The 19,322-nt window shown below is 31.8% G+C and overlaps 1 protein-coding gene across 5 annotated transcripts in view; it reads right to left on the bottom strand.

Moving 5' to 3' along the window:
- Nucleotides 1-10: 10 nt before the first annotated feature.
- Nucleotides 11-19,322, bottom strand: part of LOC107486033 (mogroside IE synthase) — a 57,384-nt gene continuing 38,072 nt past the window's right edge. Inside the window, exons 2-4 of one of the 5 annotated variants that reach the window (XM_052260309.1) lie at nucleotides 7,612-7,625; nucleotides 2,718-2,980; nucleotides 11-963 (exon numbers count right to left, since the gene is read on the bottom strand). In XM_052260309.1, the coding sequence (XP_052116269.1) occupies nucleotides 220-963; nucleotides 2,718-2,849 (876 nt within the window). In that variant the 5' untranslated portion in view covers nucleotides 2,850-2,980; nucleotides 7,612-7,625 and the 3' untranslated portion in view covers nucleotides 11-219. Of the gene's footprint in view, nucleotides 964-2,717; nucleotides 3,390-4,846; nucleotides 5,642-7,351; nucleotides 8,062-19,322 lie in introns of those variants that run through there. The other 4 variants (XM_052260307.1, XM_052260308.1, XM_016106630.3 and 1 more) reach the window with 4 other exon arrangements.

Below are 19,322 nucleotides of genomic sequence, written 5' to 3' on the forward strand. Positions count from 1 at the left end.
ATGAGAAAGCTAATCTTAATAATGCTCATAATATTATTAAGCATCAGCAAATACGTGATGAAAATTTAAATATTAATAATGCTCATAATAATATTATTAAGCATCAACAAAAATAAGGTCCCAATATAAACTATATGTAGTAGTATTATTACAATAGATAAAGTAGTAGATTAACACACAAATAATCTGAACGTTAGGAACAAATTATTGTTGATATGACTAAGTAATAACTTCTAATTGAGAGCATGTAAACAAGCTATTCACAAATTCTATCATGTTTTTGTAAGAACTCCCACCTTCATCACTAACTGCTTTCAGAGCCAAAGATTTCCATTCCATGGCATTCTTCTTCATCCCTTTTCCTTTCTCACACTCCATCATTTCCTTTATGCAATCCCTCAATGCTTCACTCTTCACAATCTTTTTCTCATCAATTGGAACTCTAATTCCCACTTTCCAAACATCAACCATATACTTTGCATTTGTGATTTGATCAGACCATTGTGGCACTGCAATTGTTGGAACTCCTAAACTCAAAGTTTCCAATGTAGAATTCCAACCACAATGTGTTACAAAACATGCCACAGATTCATGAGCTAAGACTTTCAATTGGGAGCACCATGTTACTACCAAACCCTTCTCTGATTTCTTTGCAAAATCTTTTGGAAGTTTAATCTCTTCAGAGGTTCTAACCACCCACAAAAAATAATGATTACTATCTCTTAGACCATATGCTATTTCTCTCATTTGTTCTTCATCAAGAGGAACCAAGCTCCCAAATGAGGCATAAACAACCGATCCATTTGGTTTATTGTGTAGCCATTCCATGCATTCTTCTTCACTCTTGAATGCTGCTGCTCCATAATCTTCATCATCCTTAATTCGTTTGTCCAAAAATACAGAGGGAATATTTGGTCCAATGGTTCTAAATTTTGGCCAAATTTTCATTGTCCAATCAGCCACCTAGAAACAAATTTTAGTAAGCAACTATTACATATTGAATTTGGAATTTGAAGAAAATAAAAGAAGAAAAATAAAACAATGAAAAAAAATATAATTTATGCTATTATTAATGTGAAAAAACTAAAATTTATATAATGATTCCTTAGAGAGTAAAATAGAAGGCTTTAATAACCTTAAAAATAATCAAATAAAATGATTTATGAACCATGATAACATTATGCATGTTGAATGAGAAACTTTATCAAAAAAGCAAGAGTAAAATGAATATATATTAACAATAATGTTTGAAATACAATAGAAAATTAATTTAAAGCAGTTTAAAATCATTTTATTTTATATTTTTTAATTATCATTAATTTATTTTATATTTTTAATTACTTGTTAAAATAATTGAATAATATTAAATGTAAATATAAATTTTATTATAAAAAATTGTACAAAGTTTGATTTCTAATGTAATTGTTGTGCATCTATTAAAATAAAATATTTAAAATTTTCTATTAATAATAATTTTAACTTATGTCTTTATATATAGGACACATTATTAACTAAATTCGTTATAAATATTAATGTATGAATATAAATATTAATAAGTTAAAAAAGTAACTTTGGATTGTTATTTCCCTAGCATTACCATATATTAATTAGTTGGGAAATTTAATGACAAGATACCCCTGTAAAGTGTATCTATGTTCTCTTCCTTTTTAATATATGATCGTTAATTAATAGTTAAATTAAATAAACTCATAACTGATTAGCTACTTTACAACAAGAATGATTTCTCTTCATTTATTAAATTGCAATAGTGACCTTTAATTTCTATTATATATTCAATGTGTGTAATGTGGAAACAAATTGCGACATTAATAATATAAGATGATAAATATATTATTCTTCTAATAAGAAATTTTGGTTCAACTTTTAGTAATAACAAAAAGAAATTAAAAAAATTGAGGACCAAAATAAATTAAGAAAAAAATGTGCACCACAATTTTTTTATATTTTCGTTAAATATAGTATATACACAAAAATCACTTTATGTATGTATCTATCATATATAAATAAAATATGAGAGAAATTTGATGCATAACTTTTTTTATTTGTCATTATATATAATTCATAAGAAAAAAAATCATTTGGATTTCTAAAACATGAAGTAAAAAAATTAACTTAAAATAAAAAATAGAGGAATGCTAAAGTGTCAGTAATTTTGGTGTTTTGTAATAACCATCAATTGACCATCAATAATGTTTTTAATAGTGTGAGATTACATCTAATGGTGAGAGATTATTCATTTTTGTTTTAATGGTTAAGTACTGGCCAGAAAACACAAAAGTTGCTGTTCCCTAGACTTTTCCTAAAAAATATATCATTTTAACTAATTTCACATTTTTAAAATACTTTTTATTAATGTCATGATAACATTTTTTTCAAAAGTTTAAATCTATAGAAAGAGACAATATGAATACTTGAATAGTTATATTTTTAATATTCTCTTTTAAACAAAAATCTCTTTTTGAGTTTACTTGATTTTTGTATAAATTTTTTTCTCCTTTTATCTTATGCTTTTTTTTTTGACTTTTAGATATTTTTTTACTTTTGGAGTTTATCAAAAATCAAACTCTAGACCTTTCAAACATAAAATTCTGATATCATATCATGATATCACTTCTCTCACAAATCCAAACTAATAAAAATAGATATCATAAATAGTTATATGTCTGACCATTAATACATTAATTATAATTGCTTACCTCCTTGTCCAGCTCATAAAATGAATTGCATAGGACCCAATCAGCTTTGTTAACGTTGGAGAACTGACCCGTTGCCAAGCCAAGCACAGCCAAATCTTCATCATCTTCACAATTGTTGAAGAAAGAAGGCATGTCACAAAGTTGAAGTTTAGGAATAGAAGGAAGTGAAATTTCGCTCTCAATCAGAGGAACCTTAATCTTTCCCAATTGAACATGATAATATATGCTATTCACAGCCGTATTTTGAGTGAAGTAAGAAGCACCTACAATGCCAAATCTTTTGGCAACATCTAATGCCCACGGCAACGCTGAATCATAGATAATGCAATCTATTGGGTTTCCTAATTTAGCAAGCTTTTCTATAAGATCAACAAGGGAGGGTGGACCCACTTGCCAAAACCGGGCCAAATAGGCCTTAAAGGTTCCAGCTTCACCGAACCCACCATTGTGAAACCCATCAGAGATTGATTCAAGTGATATGTAAGGTGGCACATTTTGTAAGGTATTGGAGTAAAAACATGTGGTGGCTAGTGTTACTTTCACCCCTTCATGTACCAATAGCTTTGACAATTGAATCATGGGGTTTATGTGGCCTTGACCTGGGAATGATAACACCAAACAATGTGGTTTGATAGCCATGCTTTTTTCAGTAATGTGTATTTGAAATGAAACCTTTTCTCTTGCAATATTATCAACTACACTATTCGCAATACTTTATTTATAATTGTAAAATTAAAGAATATATTTACTTTTTGGTCATTATTATTATTATTATTATTATTATTATTATTATTATTATTATTATTATAACAAAAATATTTTAAAGACAATAATAAAAAATCAGTCAAAAATTATTTTATTTTATATTATTTAATTTTTGCTGAAATAATTAGATAATATTAAATATAATAAATATATAATTATAAATATTGCAGAAATAAAATTATAAATATTAAACTAAATAATATATTTTAAAATTATTTTTTTTCTAATATTATCTGTGATATAATATGTTAATGACTTTTTTCATAAATATAACATTCACGTTTTTAATCGAGATCATCGTTATGAACGTTGCTATTAAATAATAATAATAATATGAATTCAGTATCACCTAATTTCAATTTCAAGAGAAGTGAATATATAATATGTCCTATATGCTATTTTTGTAATTTTTATTGTTTACACAATTAAAAAAAAGTATATAAAATCAAACAAACTACCACAAAATTAGACAGGCACGGGAGAAATTAAAACAGTAAAAGCCTATATATCAATGAAGAGAAATATATATAGTTATAAACAGCATATGACTGTGAATGGCTTTTGCCACTCAAGTAAATTATTGCCTTTCAATTATTGATCTACGCAGAGGAGAACTTAAAGTTTTCTTCTTTTTCTTTAATCAATAACTCTTTAGCTCTCATATATGAGTGGCTGCTATATAATTATATATCGATCTGAACATCTTTTTCAGTATACTATTGACTATTGATTACTATTATTTAATTTAGAGTTTCTTTTTTCACAAGAGTTTTCAACTCATCCAAGAGCTTTTAAGGTGTGGGTGACTACACACTCATGTCTGCATAGAAATTTTTTATTACTTTTCATAGATATATTGGTTAGTTGTCAAATATAAAACATGTAATTATTTTAGGTATTTTCTCCTATCAGTTTAATTAAATTTTTTGGTAGTTTTATAATATAATATTAAAATTTTTATAACTTAAAAGTGTAGAGTTGGATCTTTGTTGACACTAAAATAAAAAAAATTAATATAAAATTAATAAAAAAAACAAAATCTATACAAAAGATAATTACGAAGTAAACCTTAACTGTTTTTTTTTCCTGTCAATTGGGTGAAATAACATGGACATAATACGACATTGCTGAGATGAATTTAAATATTAATAATGCTTAAATATTATTAATCATAAAAACAAGCTCCCATCATAAGCTATATAAAATAGCGAAAAAGTTTAGGATTAACAACTTTATTAAATTTTAGCCAGTATGTAACCAACAAAAGAAAAGTGAGTAATTTTATATCATTGGATAAAATCTCACACCATTAAAAATATTATTAATGACTTTTTGATGGTTACAAATCACAAAAATTACTGCTCCCTAGCACTCCTCTGTAATAGTATTACAAATTATTGTTGATATGACTAAGAAATAACTTCTTGTAATAATTGAGAGCATGTAAACAAGCTATTCACAAATTCCATGATGTTTTCATAAGAACTTCCACCTCCATCGCTAACTGATCTTAGAACCAAAGATTTCCATTGCATGGCATTATTCTTCATCTGTTTTCCTTTCTCACACTCCATCATTTCCTGTATGCAATCCCTCAACGCTTCACTCTTCACAATCTTTTTCTCATCAATGGGAACTCTAATTCCCACTTTCCAAACATCAACCATATACTTTGCATTTGTGATTTGATCAGACCATTGTGGCACTACAATAGTTGGAACTCCTAAACTTAAAGTTTCCAATGTAGAGTTCCAACCACAATGTGTTACAAAACATGCCACAGATTCATGAGCTAGTACTTTCAATTGGGAGCACCATGTTACTACCAAACCCTTCTCTGATTTCTTTGCAAAATCTTTTGGAAGTTTAATCTCTTCAGAGGTTCTAACCACCCACAAAAAATAATGATTACTATCTCTTAGACCATATGCTATTTCTCTCATTTGTTCTTCATCAAGAGGAACCAAGCTCCCAAATGAGGCATAAACAACCGATCGATTTGGTTTATTGTGTAGCCATTCCATGCATTCTTCTTCACTCTTGAATGCTGCAGCTCCATAATCTTCATCATCCTTAATTCGCTTGTCCAAAAATACAGAGGGAATATTTGGTCCGATGGTTCTAAATTTTGGCCAAATCTTGGTAGTCCAATCTGTCACCTAAAGTCATATATATTTCAGTAAGTAATAGGCCTTTGAGAAATATGATTTATGAACCATGATAACATTATGCATGTTGAATGAGAAACTTTATCCAAAAAGCAAGAGTAAAATGAATATAAGTTTAATTTTTAATATAATTATGGTTCATTTATTCAAACAAAATATTTAAAAAATTTTATTAATAATAATCTTAATTTGTGCCGATATAAATAAGACACATGTTAACCTATGAAGTATGGACACCTATGAAATATGGGTACTTCGTTGAGTTGTCGTGTTTACATTTTGAATACGATACTCATCGACACTCGTCTAACACACGTGTCTGTCGTGTCCAACCGTGTTTTGATAAAAAATAAAAAAATCTTCACCGAATACGTTTGGACACACCTAATTACTATTACGTGTTAGCGTGTTTAGTCTTATTTTTAATATGTATTGTTGAAATAAATTTAGAAATAATATATATTGTTATTTATTAAAATAAAAAATATTTTAAATATTTTATATAATTAAAAAATTAATTTATATTTTAATATTAATAAAATGTCAAAATATCATTATCATTTTTCTAAAAAATACTTCAGATTTTATATATATATATGTATCTCTATGTCTTACAAGAATTTAAAATTTATGTGTCGACGTGTTCTATAACTGTCCGTGTCTGTATTAGTGTCACTACAACATATATATTAACTAAACTTATTATAAATATTATATGCACAAATATAAATATTAAGTTAAAGAAAGTAATTTTGTATTGGTATTTCTGTAGTATTACTATATATTGATTAGTTGGAGAATTTAATGACAATATATTTTCCCCTATAAAGTGTATCTATGTTCTCTTCCTTTTCAATATATGATAGTTAGTTAATATTAAATAAACTCAAAACTGATTAGCTACTTTACAACAAGAATGATTTCTCTTCATTTCTTAAATTACAATAGTGAGTTAGCTAGTGACCTTTCTATTATATTCAATGTGTGTAATATGGAAACAAATTGCAATGTCAATTAATTAAGATGATAGATATATTATTCTTCTAATAAGAAATCTTGGTTCAACTTTTAGTAATAACAAAAATAAATTAGAAAAATTGAGGACAAAAATAAATTAAGAAAAAAATGTGCGCCACATTTTTTTTATTCTCACTAGATGTTGTATATATACATATAAACACTTTGTATGTATATATCTAATATATAAATGAAATATGAGAGAAATTTGATGCATAATTTTTTTTATTTGTCATTATATATAATTCATAAGAAAAAAAATATTCATTTGCTATTCCTAAAACATGAATTCAAAAATATAACTTAAAATAAAAAAATTATATTATTTTAATTAATCTCATATTTTAAAATATTCTTTGTTAATATTATGATATTATTTTTTTCAAAAACTTAAATCGATAGGAAAAAGCAACATGAATAGTTATATCTTTAATACTATCCCTCAAATGAAAGTTTCTTTTTGACTTTGCTTAATTTTTGTATAATTTTTTTTTTGTCAAATGCTATTTTTTTTATTTTTAGAATTCATTAAAGATCAAATTCTAAATTTTTCAGACATAAAATTTTAATATCATATTATAATACTATTTCTTTCAAAATTTAAATTAATAAAAAAAGATAACATAAATAATTATTATATTTCTGATCATTAATACATTAGTCTTTATAATTATAATTGCTTACCTCTTTGTCCAGCTCATAAAATGAATTGCATAGGACCCAATCAGCTTTGTCAACGTTGGAGAATTGACCCACTACCAAGCCAAGCATAGCCAAATCTTCATCATCACAATTGTGGAAGAAAGAAGGCATGTCACAAAGTTGAAGTTTAGGCATAGAAGGAAGTGAAATTTCATTCTCAATCAGAGGAACCTTAATCTTTCCCAATTTAACATGATAATATATGCTATTCACAGCCATATTTTGAGTGAAGTAAGAAGCACCTACTATGCCAAATCTTTTGGCAACATCTAATGCCCATGGTGCCACTGAATCATAGATAATGCAATCTGTTGGGTTTCCTAATTTAGCAAGCTTTTCTATAAGATCAACAAGGGTTGGTGGGCCCACTTGACAAAACCGGTCCAAATAGGCCTTAAAGGTTCCAGCTTCACCCAATCCACCATTGTGAAACCCATCAGAGATTGATTCAAGTGATATGTAAGGTGGTACATTTTGTAAGGTCTTGGAGTAAAAACATGTGGTGGCTAGTGTTATTTTCACCCCTTCATGTACCAATAGCTTTGAGAACTGAATCATGGGGTTTATGTGGCCTTGACCTGGGAATGATAACACCAAACAATGTGGTCTTGTAGCTATGGCTTTGGTCTCCATATGTATGTATAATATTGTGAAGGTGAAGGGTTATTTTCTTGCAATGTATGTGGGTGTTGGGAGACTATTAGTGTGTTTGTTAGGTTAACACTCAGCTAAAGGAGTTATATATATACAAGAGGAAAAAAGATCTGGCAATAAGAAAAAATATATTTTCATTAGAAGTAATAATCAATTCTGTTGTTTTAAATATTTTCCCCAATGTTTAGTTATTATCATCAAGGCTATTTTTGAAAAAAAATCAAAATTATTATTTGTCAATATTAAAAATATGTAAATGTATATTATATAAATTATTATGTTGTTATATATAAATGCATTCATTATTAGAGTTCCATTGGAAAAGTGAGAAGTAGGGATCGAATAGTAAGAATTTGAACTTATATCTTTTATGAATATTTAATCACTTTTTATTAGGTTATTTTTTTTGGAGTAAAGTATTGTTTTAGTCATAGTTATTAGAATTGGATTGACCTACTTGGTTGGGCCGAAAAATTGACAAACCGATCAAGAAGTCGGTCTGGTTAAGATATCTAACTGTATAAGGAAAAGAATCAGTAAGATTCGATTCGGCCTGGTCGATTTTAGTAAAAATTCATAAACTGAAGGATTTAAGAAATTCAGACCAATTCGAAACACTTTTTTTTTAAAAAGAAACCTTAACCTTCATTCGAAGCCTCGTCAACCCATCCTTACTTTACCCTTTCAATATCTCATTCAGAGAGGCAGGGCCTCTAACTCTCTCACACTCACGAAAAATAAAATCACTAGCCACCGCCACCACACGGTTGCTGCCACATCATCGGCTCCTTTGCCTCGTCTCTCTGGCTCTTGTGCATCTCCTTCACTGCGTTGTCGCCTTCATCTGTGGTTTGCTAGCACTGCGACGTCGTATCTCCTTACTCATGTACGTGTCTCATCATCGTTGTCACTTTCTCGTACGGCGTGGCTCGCCATCCATGCTGCCTCCCCTCACCATCAAGAATATTTTTGAAAATAAATTAAAATTATTATTTGTCAATATTAAAATATGTAAATATATATTATATAAATTATTATTTTGTTATATATAAATGCATTTATCACTAAATTTTTGTTGGAAAAGTGAGAAGTAAGGGTCAAAAATAGTGAGGATTTGATTTTTTTTCTAAGATAATTACTTTTATTTCTTGAATAAAATTGGTCCAAAACCAGACATCACACATAATAATGACCCACATGAAAAATTTTTACCAATCAATTAAATAATTATGCAATTGAAGTAATAAAAGAAATTGGTAAAGTCATCTTTAAGAAGGAGAAGTGGGAAAGGCAACGGGTCGTGCACTCTTCCATGAGCTCTCGAACAGCGTGAACAACTTTCACAGGCAGCTTCCTCTTACTTTCAAAAACTTGTTCATTTCTGGATTTCCAAATCTGTCATGCCAGGTTAGCTACAAATTCCTTTATCTCCTTCAATTGTCTTCATCTTTTGTTCTGATTTTGTGATTCTTCCCATTATCACCATAGCTCATCGGTAACTGCTGGATGATGAATACCCAATAGCCTCCAAGCTTCTGCTGAATCTAGACAAATCCACAAACAATGTGAAGTTGATTTTTCTGGTAAATTACACCGTGGACAGATAGGATTAATCTGGGAGATTCAAGTGTGGAGCTTTAATTTGATTGGTAATCCATTATGCATTAGTTCCATAAGAAAATTCTTTACCTTGGGTCGGCTTTTAAAACTCCATATTCCTAATCATATGAATTTTTTTGGCACTGTACAGGGAAAAATTCCTCTGGAGGATGATAAACTTGAAATGCAAGTTTATAATCAAATGAGACTGAATAGCTTTCTTTCTTCTCCTTTAACCAGCTAATGTAGTATTCTCCTTATACAATTTTTGTGTTAATAATTTTCTCTTCTATTGCTGGATTGAAACGATCTTTTATTTTTGTTTGATTCCATTGTCTATTTGATAACATTAGTTATGCAACCCATTGAATATGTATTATGGCAGTAAACTCTTTGACCCATAAATTCTGTGTAATACTTATCATGCTGCCTCGTCCTATTCTCTAAAGAATACCTTTTTTCAGAATTTTTCAACTCTCCAACACGCTCTTTCAACCCCATGACGGGTTGGTACCTGTCTCAGCCCGTAGAAACTAGAAAATCTGTAGTATTTACTTTTATAAACTTTAGAAATCAGGGAATTAAGTCTAGTCAATAGTCTCCACCCTTCCTTAGCTAATATAGCAAGGTTGAAGGCTTTTAGATCCTTGAAGTTCAATCCCCCTTATTCTTTCGACCTACAAGTAATTCTCCAACTTATCCACTGCATCCTCCTTTCGCTTCCCTTTCGTCCCCACCAGAATTATAGAATTGTCCTCTGAATTTTTTCAAGTAGCGGTTTTGACAGCTTGAAACAATTTAAGGTATAAAGTGGTATAGCAGTTGCGACGACTTTTATTAACACCTCCTTGCCACTTGATGAAAGTAAAGTCCTTTTCTAGTGTTGAAGCTTTTGTAGTGTTGAAGCTTTTGTGTAACCTTATCCTTTATGTAATTAAATGTTGTCCTCTTAGACTTTTGGATGACTGACGGGAGTCCTAAATATTTGTCTTGATTGCCAATATGAGAAACTTTGAGTATGTTAGCTAGGGAATCTTGCGTACAAATTGGTGTATTTCTGCTAAAGAACACTGATGATTTATCCAAGTTGACCTTCTTACCACTAATTTCCTTATAACTCTATAAAATTTGAATTAGTCCCCGACAATCCTCTTTCGTAGTCTTACTAAACAGTATTGAGTCATCAACAAAAAATAAGTGATTGATTTTGGAGCATCGGTGATTAAATCTCAATCAAAAAATTTTCTGTCTATGTTCTCCTCTGTGGAGCAGATGGAAAAGTCTCTCTGCATAGAAAAGTCTCATTGCCACACCCCTCTACATAGTTTAAAGAAACCATGAGGTTGACCATCCACAGAAATAGAACAAGAAACTATCGTCACACACTCCTTAATTCAATCCACCCATTTATTACAAAAGCCCAACTTTCTCATCATAGACCATATGAAAGACCATTCCACCATATCATATGCTTTACTCATATCGATCTTCAAAGTGAAATCATGACTCCATATTTCTTGTTCTTTAGAAATGCATGAATTCATGTGTAATTAATACGTTGACACTAATCAGTCTTCCTTTAACAAAAACACTTTGTGTATCACTGATCAATCTATTCAGAACAAACTGCAACCTATACACCAAGATCTTGGATATAATTTTATAAAACACACTACTAAGGCTTATAGGTCTAATCTGCTTCATATTCCTACCATTTGAAATTTTAGGAATTAAGCAAATATTTTGTATTATTAAAAGTCTTAAGTAATTTATCTCCATAGAAAAAACTTCTAACTGCTCTGATGCTGTCCTCTTTAATCACATCCCAATAAGCCTGATAGAATTTAGTAGTGAATCTATCATCCCCAGGTACAGAGAAGGGATTGATAGAAAAAACTGTCACTTTGATCTCTTTTTCTGTCACTGGTCAGACTAGCCTTCGGTTAGTTACTGCATCTATTTTCTTTGGAGTATCCTGAATCTCTTCGGCTGTGTCTTTCGAGTTGCTTGAGGTAAAAAAAAGTATCAAAATTAAATACTTCTGGGTTGTTTCTGCTATTTCTTCTATCTCTGTTGCTTATTCCCTTCTTCGTCCTCTAAATAATGTATTTTATTTCTTCTATTCCTTGCTTGGAACTTGTAGTGAAAGAACTTTGTGTTCCGGTCGCTCTAATTCAGCCAATTAACTCTAGATTTTTCTCGCCAATATCTCTCTTTTTGGTCCAGAACTTCCTCCAATTTAGCCTCTAGATTTTAGACTACGGTGCCATTGGCATGCTCACCTTTTCCAACCTCTTTAGCCAAATTCTCTTTGACATTAAGAATTCTGACCTTAGAGTTAGAGCAGGAAGACTTTTGTCAATCCACAAGTTTATGTTTGAATTTTTTATTTTAGTTACAAGCTGAAACATTGGTGAACCCTCCACTCCTTCTCTCTAAGTCTCCTTCACAATGGCAGTAACATGTCCCATATAACACCATTTTTCTTGAAATCTGAATCTTCTCTTAAACCTCCTCCCTTCCTTCTCTGTACTAAATAAAATTGTTCTATGTTCAGATCCTGTGTCCTCCAAGTGCATGACCACAACATTCGGCCAATCATCTTTCCAAGCACTAGTTGCTAAGGCTCTATCCAGCCTCTCCTTAACAAGGTTTTCTCTGAATTGCCGATTAATCCACATGAACTTATTCCCTTCATAACCCAAATCAATTAAACCTCCATCATTGATGAAATCATTGAAATTTCATATGGAAGTACTTAATTTTTCTCTACCACCCTCCTTTTCGTTATTTGCCTTGATTGCATTGAAATCTCCTATGACAACTAACTTATCTCCACCAATCTCTATAAGCTGTAATACTCAATTATATTGCTCAATCCTTCTCACCTCTTTCGTACTCAAGTGCACTCCTATAACCTCCCATTTTTGCCCTGCTTGTTGATCATCAGCTATGAAATTAATAAAAAAGTTATCATGTCTGAGAATCTAAACATAAATATTATCTTTTCACATTACCACCAGACCACCTGCCAACCCAATCGGGTCCACTAAGAACCTAGAATTATATCTGACTCTCCGCAACACACCCTCCACAGTTAAGGAATTGTTCTTTGTATCGCATAAGAACAAAATCTCGACATAATGAGATTTAAAAATATATTTGATGCTGTGAACTGTTAGGGGTTTTTCCAAACTCCGATAGTTCCACATTCCCATCTTCATGTCTCTTGGGATGCCAAATTATGGGCGGCACCTCCTCCTTTTCAGCCAAATATTGTTCTTCCGAGCATGATTTTTTATTTTGTGATCTTTCACCAGTGTCTTTCAGATTGTCACTTAACCCCCAAGATTGATTTGAAAGAATATTTTTTCCTTGCTAGATATTTCATATTTTTCTTCCTACCCCCTTATTACCTCTAGATTCCTCCCCTACTTCAAAAGAAAATACAGCATCCGAATAGTTTTTATGTATTTGTTCAGATCCATTTTTATCCACCTTCTCCTTCTTTTCCAAAATATGTTGATCCTCTAATGCACCTCTATTTTCCTCCACTGTACTTCATCTTCCTCCTCCCGCACCTATGAATTATTGTCCTGGACAGATAGATTGGCAAAACTTTTAATTAAACACACCGGTGTTGGTTTGTTCGATCTCTCTCTCTCTCTCCCTTCTCCAGCCTTGTTCCTCCAATTCGGGTGCAAATTTTTCTTTTGGTTCCCAGTTCTCCTCGCAAGTTGTTCAGCTTGTAGCCAAGGTCCCCACTGTTCTTCCTGTTGACTTCCCTTCACCGAGTCCTCCACATATTGGCTACAAGCTCTGATTTCATGCCCTACACAGCCACAATAGTGGCAGAAGTTTCTGATTCTCTCATACTTGATCTGAGTCTCTATGACTTTGTTATTTCTGCCTGCAATTTTTAAAATCCTTATCAAATGCTTAGTTATGTCCAGTAGTATTTGAATTTTGAGAATTATTTCTTCTTTCCCCCTCATAGTGAACACATTATCATCTATGACCTTTTCCATCGCCTTTCCTACCTTTCTCCCTAAACGTGTTGTCTTGCATTGCTCAAGTAGTCCCCACATTTGTACCCATATGGAACGAAAGTAAATTCCTTCTCATTAATCTCAGTCTCTACGGACCACCTCCATAGGTTTAAAATATAATTTTTAAACAGCCATGGTACCCCTTTCTCTATTCGAACCGGGTCAATTTCCTTTTCAAAGAAAAATTGGAATAGATTCTCCCCATGGCCCATCACCTTAAACCCCTTTGATTGTCTCCATATAGTGTATAGCACTCCTTTAAGAGTTCCAGCACTGAATTATCTGTCTGTCATGAGTCTGCCCACCAGGCTCTTTGTGTATTTTTTCATACCTTTCTTAATATCTTCATCCTCAGAGTGAAAAACCTGATCCTCCTCATTATCATGTAGGAACTTGTCGTGATCCTGATTAGCAGCTAAAGCTGCCATGGTTACCTTTAAGCACTCTACGAACAAACTTGCAAAATTAGAATTTCTCTGCAAACCCTAGCAGAGCAAAAAAAAAACCCTAGCAATAGGGAAATTGTGTTTTCTGCTCTTCAACTAACTACTAAAAATAGTGAAGATTTGAACTTATATCTTTTATTCTTTTATAAATATTTAATCACTTTTTATTAGGTTATTTATTTTTAGAGTAAAGTATTGTTTTAGTCATAGTTGTCAGAATTGAATTGTCCTACTTAGTTAGGCCGAAAAGCCGACAAACCGATCACGAAGTTAGTATGGTTGAGGTATCTGACCGTATAAGGAAAAGAATCAGTAAGATTCAGTTTTGGCTAGGTTGATTTTAGTAAAAATTTGTGAATTGGCGAATTTAAGAAATCCAGACCGATTCGAAGCTCTTTTTTTTAAAAAAAAAAGAAACCCTAACCTTTGCTCGAAGCCTCCCCAACCCATCCCCACCTTACCTTTTCTTAATCTTACTCAGTGAGGCAAAGCCTCTGTTTCTCACACTCACAAAAAAAAACACCGGCCACTGCTACCTCACGATTGCTACCACGTCGCTAGCTCTCCTGCCTCGTTTCTCTAACTCTTTTGCATCTCTTTCACTACGTTGTCCCCTTCGTCTGTGGTTCCCTTGCACTACGTCATCACGTCTCCTTGCTCCTGTACGTGTCTCATCATCGTCCTCGCATCCTCGTTCGGCGTGGCTCGCCATCCATGCTGCCTGCCCTCGCCAGTCTGTGCTTCGTCATGCTTGGTCTCCCTCTTCTCTCTCTATGTTCTACCTTCTTGCCATCAAGTATGTTTTTTTATTTTTATTTTTTTGTTATTTAGTGATTGGATTATAATTTGATTAACTGAGTAATTGATTAGCTAATATTGATTAAATGATTGAGTTGATTATAATTTGTTAATTCTTGGCAGATTATTCAAATTTTTGTTTTACAGTGTAATATATGTAGGTTTAATGGTGGATTAAAATTTTTCTGATTATTTATGTTTAGGTTTGATTTTGTTACTGTGCTATATTGTTGCTATAAATTTATATTGTTGGATAAGGGATAGGTTCTATAAAAAAGGTTGCTATTTTGATGTTGTTATTGTGAATTTATATTATTGTTGTATATTGAGACTTGATTGTGGTTAAAATACTAATAAAGATATGTATTTTAAATTTAACTTTAAGTTTTTGACTATTTTATATTTTTTATTTATGTGGAACTGAGTCAACTAGTTCAACTAGTGATTTATCGATTGAACTAGTGACCCAATAACTTGATCGGTTTGATTACTGATTCGATTTTGACAACTATAATTTAGTATTTAATGTTTTGGTTAAGTCCTAGTTTCATCATTAATGTTTGATTCATTTTATTTTTATTCCAAATGTCTTATTTCATCATATTTTAGTCCTTTAGTCAAAATTAAATTTTTTCTTTTAAAAATATCATTTTTTCTATTATGATTTTCTATTAAATATTGAAAAAAATATATAATTATAATGATACTAAAACGGTAAGTATATATATAATTTATTTAATCTCTTTAATTAATTAATTAATTAATTAATTTTATTATTTTTTAAAATAATTATCAAGTCTTCAAACAAATTTCAGATAAAGTCTAATAGATAAGACTTAGTATTCATTAAATAACCTATATTAAGTTGCAAGACACATTTAGGTTAATAAATTTTGTTAGAGATAAAGGTAAAATCTAAGTTTGCCTAATCTATGGCTACAAAAAATATGTTGAGTAAACAACAAAGCATCGATTTACATTTGAAAAAGAAGGTTTAATTATTCTGTTGTTTTTTATGGAGAAAAGGATAAATAATAGACTTTTGACTTTTTGGTTCGCATACATTTAAGTTTCTAAAGATTTGAAAATACATTTAAGTTTTTGACTTTTTCAAAATCTGAACATATTGATCTCTAGGTCTAATTTGTCTCATTTTAAAAACTTTTCCACATGTGAATCTGTATATTGGCCAAATCAGGACAACAGAAGCCACATTTGATTTTTTCATTAGGTCTGACAGACCCAAATGAACAGAAGAATCGATGTATCCAAGTTTTGAGAAGGTCAGAAACTTAAATATATTTTTAAATCTTCCAAGATTTAAATGTCCATGGGCCAAAAAGTCAAGGATCTATTTGTCCTTTTTTCAATTTTTTTGTAGGTAAGGTAAGAAACTGTTGAACCCTTGTAAATCATTGAATTAGTGAACCCTATGATGATTATATTGATATTGTATGAATTAGATTGTGTTCTGGTTGATTTGGAGTTCAATTTGGAGATTTGGAATGAAACCTGGGTGATTAAGCTTGAGGAATTGATGTTTGAAAGCTTAGAGCTTGTGAAAGAAGAGGTTTTGAGGAGTTCCGAGCTTAGGGAGGAATCAGCTAAGGTATGATTTTGGTTTCTTGTAGTTAATGTTTAATGTCACGTGAAAACTTAGGTTAGAAGACCTTAAGATAGGAATAAATTGAATGAATTATTGATGGATTGCGAATATGATTTATGATGTGTGTATAGAGGATGAATGAATTTGTATGTGTTGGATTATGATTTTGATGGGTATAAAATAATGACGATTGTTGATATGTTGAGGATTGATGGTGAGTTTGTAAAATTGAATCGAATGGATTGGTTGAGAGATGTGACAGTTGATTTTGTAAGAGGTTTGCTATGAAGTTGGTTGATTTTTTGAAAAAGATTTAATATTGAAATTGGTTTGATTTTGAAATAATTTGATATTATGAATGATCTGAATGACTGAGAGGTGTTTGGTTTGGTGGTTGGGACCCTTGAAGGGTGATAAAATTCTGAGTTTTAGAGGAGATGCTGTCAAAATTTTTATGAAAATTGGAGGCTTCTTTTGAAGTGATTATTTAGAAATATTTGGGTTTAGAAATTTTATGATTTGATTTTGAGTTATTAAGAAAACGATTAAGTTTTGAGTTTGATTTATTTAGAAAAGAATGAATTAAGTTTTGATTATGAATTTTTGATGAATGATGATGACATTGAGACTAATTGTTGACCCTCTATTGTAATATGTGACCGGGCACTTTAACTCTGCGGGTTCCCCCATGGACATGCATATATATAAATTTGAGCTTGAGATTTTTCCATGGAATTATATTATTGAGTTTGGAGTTTGCCTCCATGAAATATTATTGAGCTTGAAGTTTGACTCTATGAAATATTATATTATTGAGTTTGAAGTTTGACTACATGGAATATTATATTTAAGCTTAGAGTTTGACTCCATAGATATTATTCTTGAGCTTAGGGATGCGTGCACAGAGGGACTGTCCAATGGTTATCTACCAGGACATGTCGGATTGGCTGTATAACCGACAAATGAGACTCATCACCCATAGAATAGGCATACATCATGTGCATTTGTATGTTTTGTTTGAGTGTGCATTGTTTTAGTTTGTCTAATTGCTTAACTCTACTTATCTGCTACTTGTTCTACTTGCTGTAATTGCACCTCTATCTGCATTCTTCTTGCTTGAATTGTATGTGTATGTTTTTTGAGAGAGCCCTCTTGGCGGAGGTGTGAGAGGGGTTGTTCCACCAATTATTCGGAGGATTGGGAAAGACAGAAAGTGAAGTGTTAGGTTAAAGTTAGATTTAGAACTTGAATACCATAGATAACTTACTTAATTTCTGGTTTAGTTGGATCATTAAGTTGAAATCTGAGTGTCGAAGTTCTAGGAATGCCAGAAGCATTTTCAAGACCTTTTATATTAACTATTCGGGGCAACTTTATCATGCTGAGAACTCCTGGTTCTTATTCCATACATATTTCTATTGTTTTTTAGATGCAAGTTGAGATGCACCTTGCTAAGCGTCTGAATTTCCTGTGCAAGCGAAGTATGATTTTTTTTTAATGTTGTATTTTGTATTACGCTATGTATATATGTATATAGATTCTCCTCTATATATATTTTATGTTTGTCCCTCATAGAGGTTGACTTGGAGAAATAGTTGTTTATTCTATAATTTGAGTTATATTTTGTGTTGTATAAATATATATAATTACATACTCTGGCTGGCCTTAGCTTCGCAGGTCGAGTCTGGAGTTTGATATTTGTATTTGGAACTCCGATCTATATATTATATTTTTTTTAGCCTTCTTTTGATCTTACCTATCCATTTTACGATTATCCATGCGAAAAGGATACGATTTTCTATTTTCGCTTTTGCTTAACTTCTTCTTCAAGACTCCTAGTTACAAAATTCTTTCAACTATATTTATATATGCCTTTTCTTCTAGAGGTCATAATACATCGCCACATCTGCCTTACGACTTAAGCGTAAGGCTCTGTGTGGTGGGGTGTTACACGCAGCCTCCAACAGCGGGTCGACAGTGACTCCGATGGCCTTCTCCGGCAACCACAACGACGATGTCTCAGCACTGTCGCGTCCTATCTCCTTCAAGTTCGGGTTTCTCCTCCCTCTCAACTCCTCTTCACGGCGAGCCTAACGACGATAGCAGCAACGGCACAATAGCTCGGCGATGGTGATGATACGACCTAGCGGCAGTGGCAGTGGTAGTGGCAAATGACTCCTCTTCCATCGCTTTTCTCTCTCTTCGGGTTCTTCGCGACAGCTTTGGCCAACGGTGACATTGACGGTGGGACAGTTTCGTTCTTCTTCTCTTCTCTCTCGTGTCTCTCACCTTCTAGTTTTGATTCCTGACAGTGACGCCTCTCTCTCGTGAGATCTCTCCTCCCTTCTGTGACTCGACGGCAACGATGGTGGCAGTGACACCCATTGACGCTGTCTCCTTCTTTTCCTCTCCTTCTTTGTTCTTTTTCTTCTTTCCTCTTCTATCTTTCACTTTCTGCGTGTGTGTGCTGCGTGAGTGAGGTGAAGGTGGGTGAGGGGTAGGTGGCGGTTAGGTTAGAGGGAGTGAGGTGAGAAAGTGTGTTGTAAAAATTAGAGTTAGGGTTAAAAAAAATAAGAATAGTTTGATCATTTTTAATAAAATTAGGGGATAGAATAATAATTTAAAGGGGTAAGTACGATTTTGGTCCTTAAGTTTAGTGCCAGAATCGAATTCGTCCCTCTTGTTATTTTGCCATTAAAGTCGTCCTTAATGTTTTTTTTTCGTATTAAAATCGTCCTTTTTATTTTTTTGGACAATAATACCCTCACCACTACCAACACAATTACCTCCTCCACCACCAC

The sequence above is a fragment of the Arachis duranensis genome, chromosome 4, assembly GCF_000817695.3.
Source record: "Arachis duranensis cultivar V14167 chromosome 4, aradu.V14167.gnm2.J7QH, whole genome shotgun sequence".
Classification (NCBI taxonomy): domain Eukaryota; kingdom Viridiplantae; phylum Streptophyta; class Magnoliopsida; order Fabales; family Fabaceae; genus Arachis; species Arachis duranensis.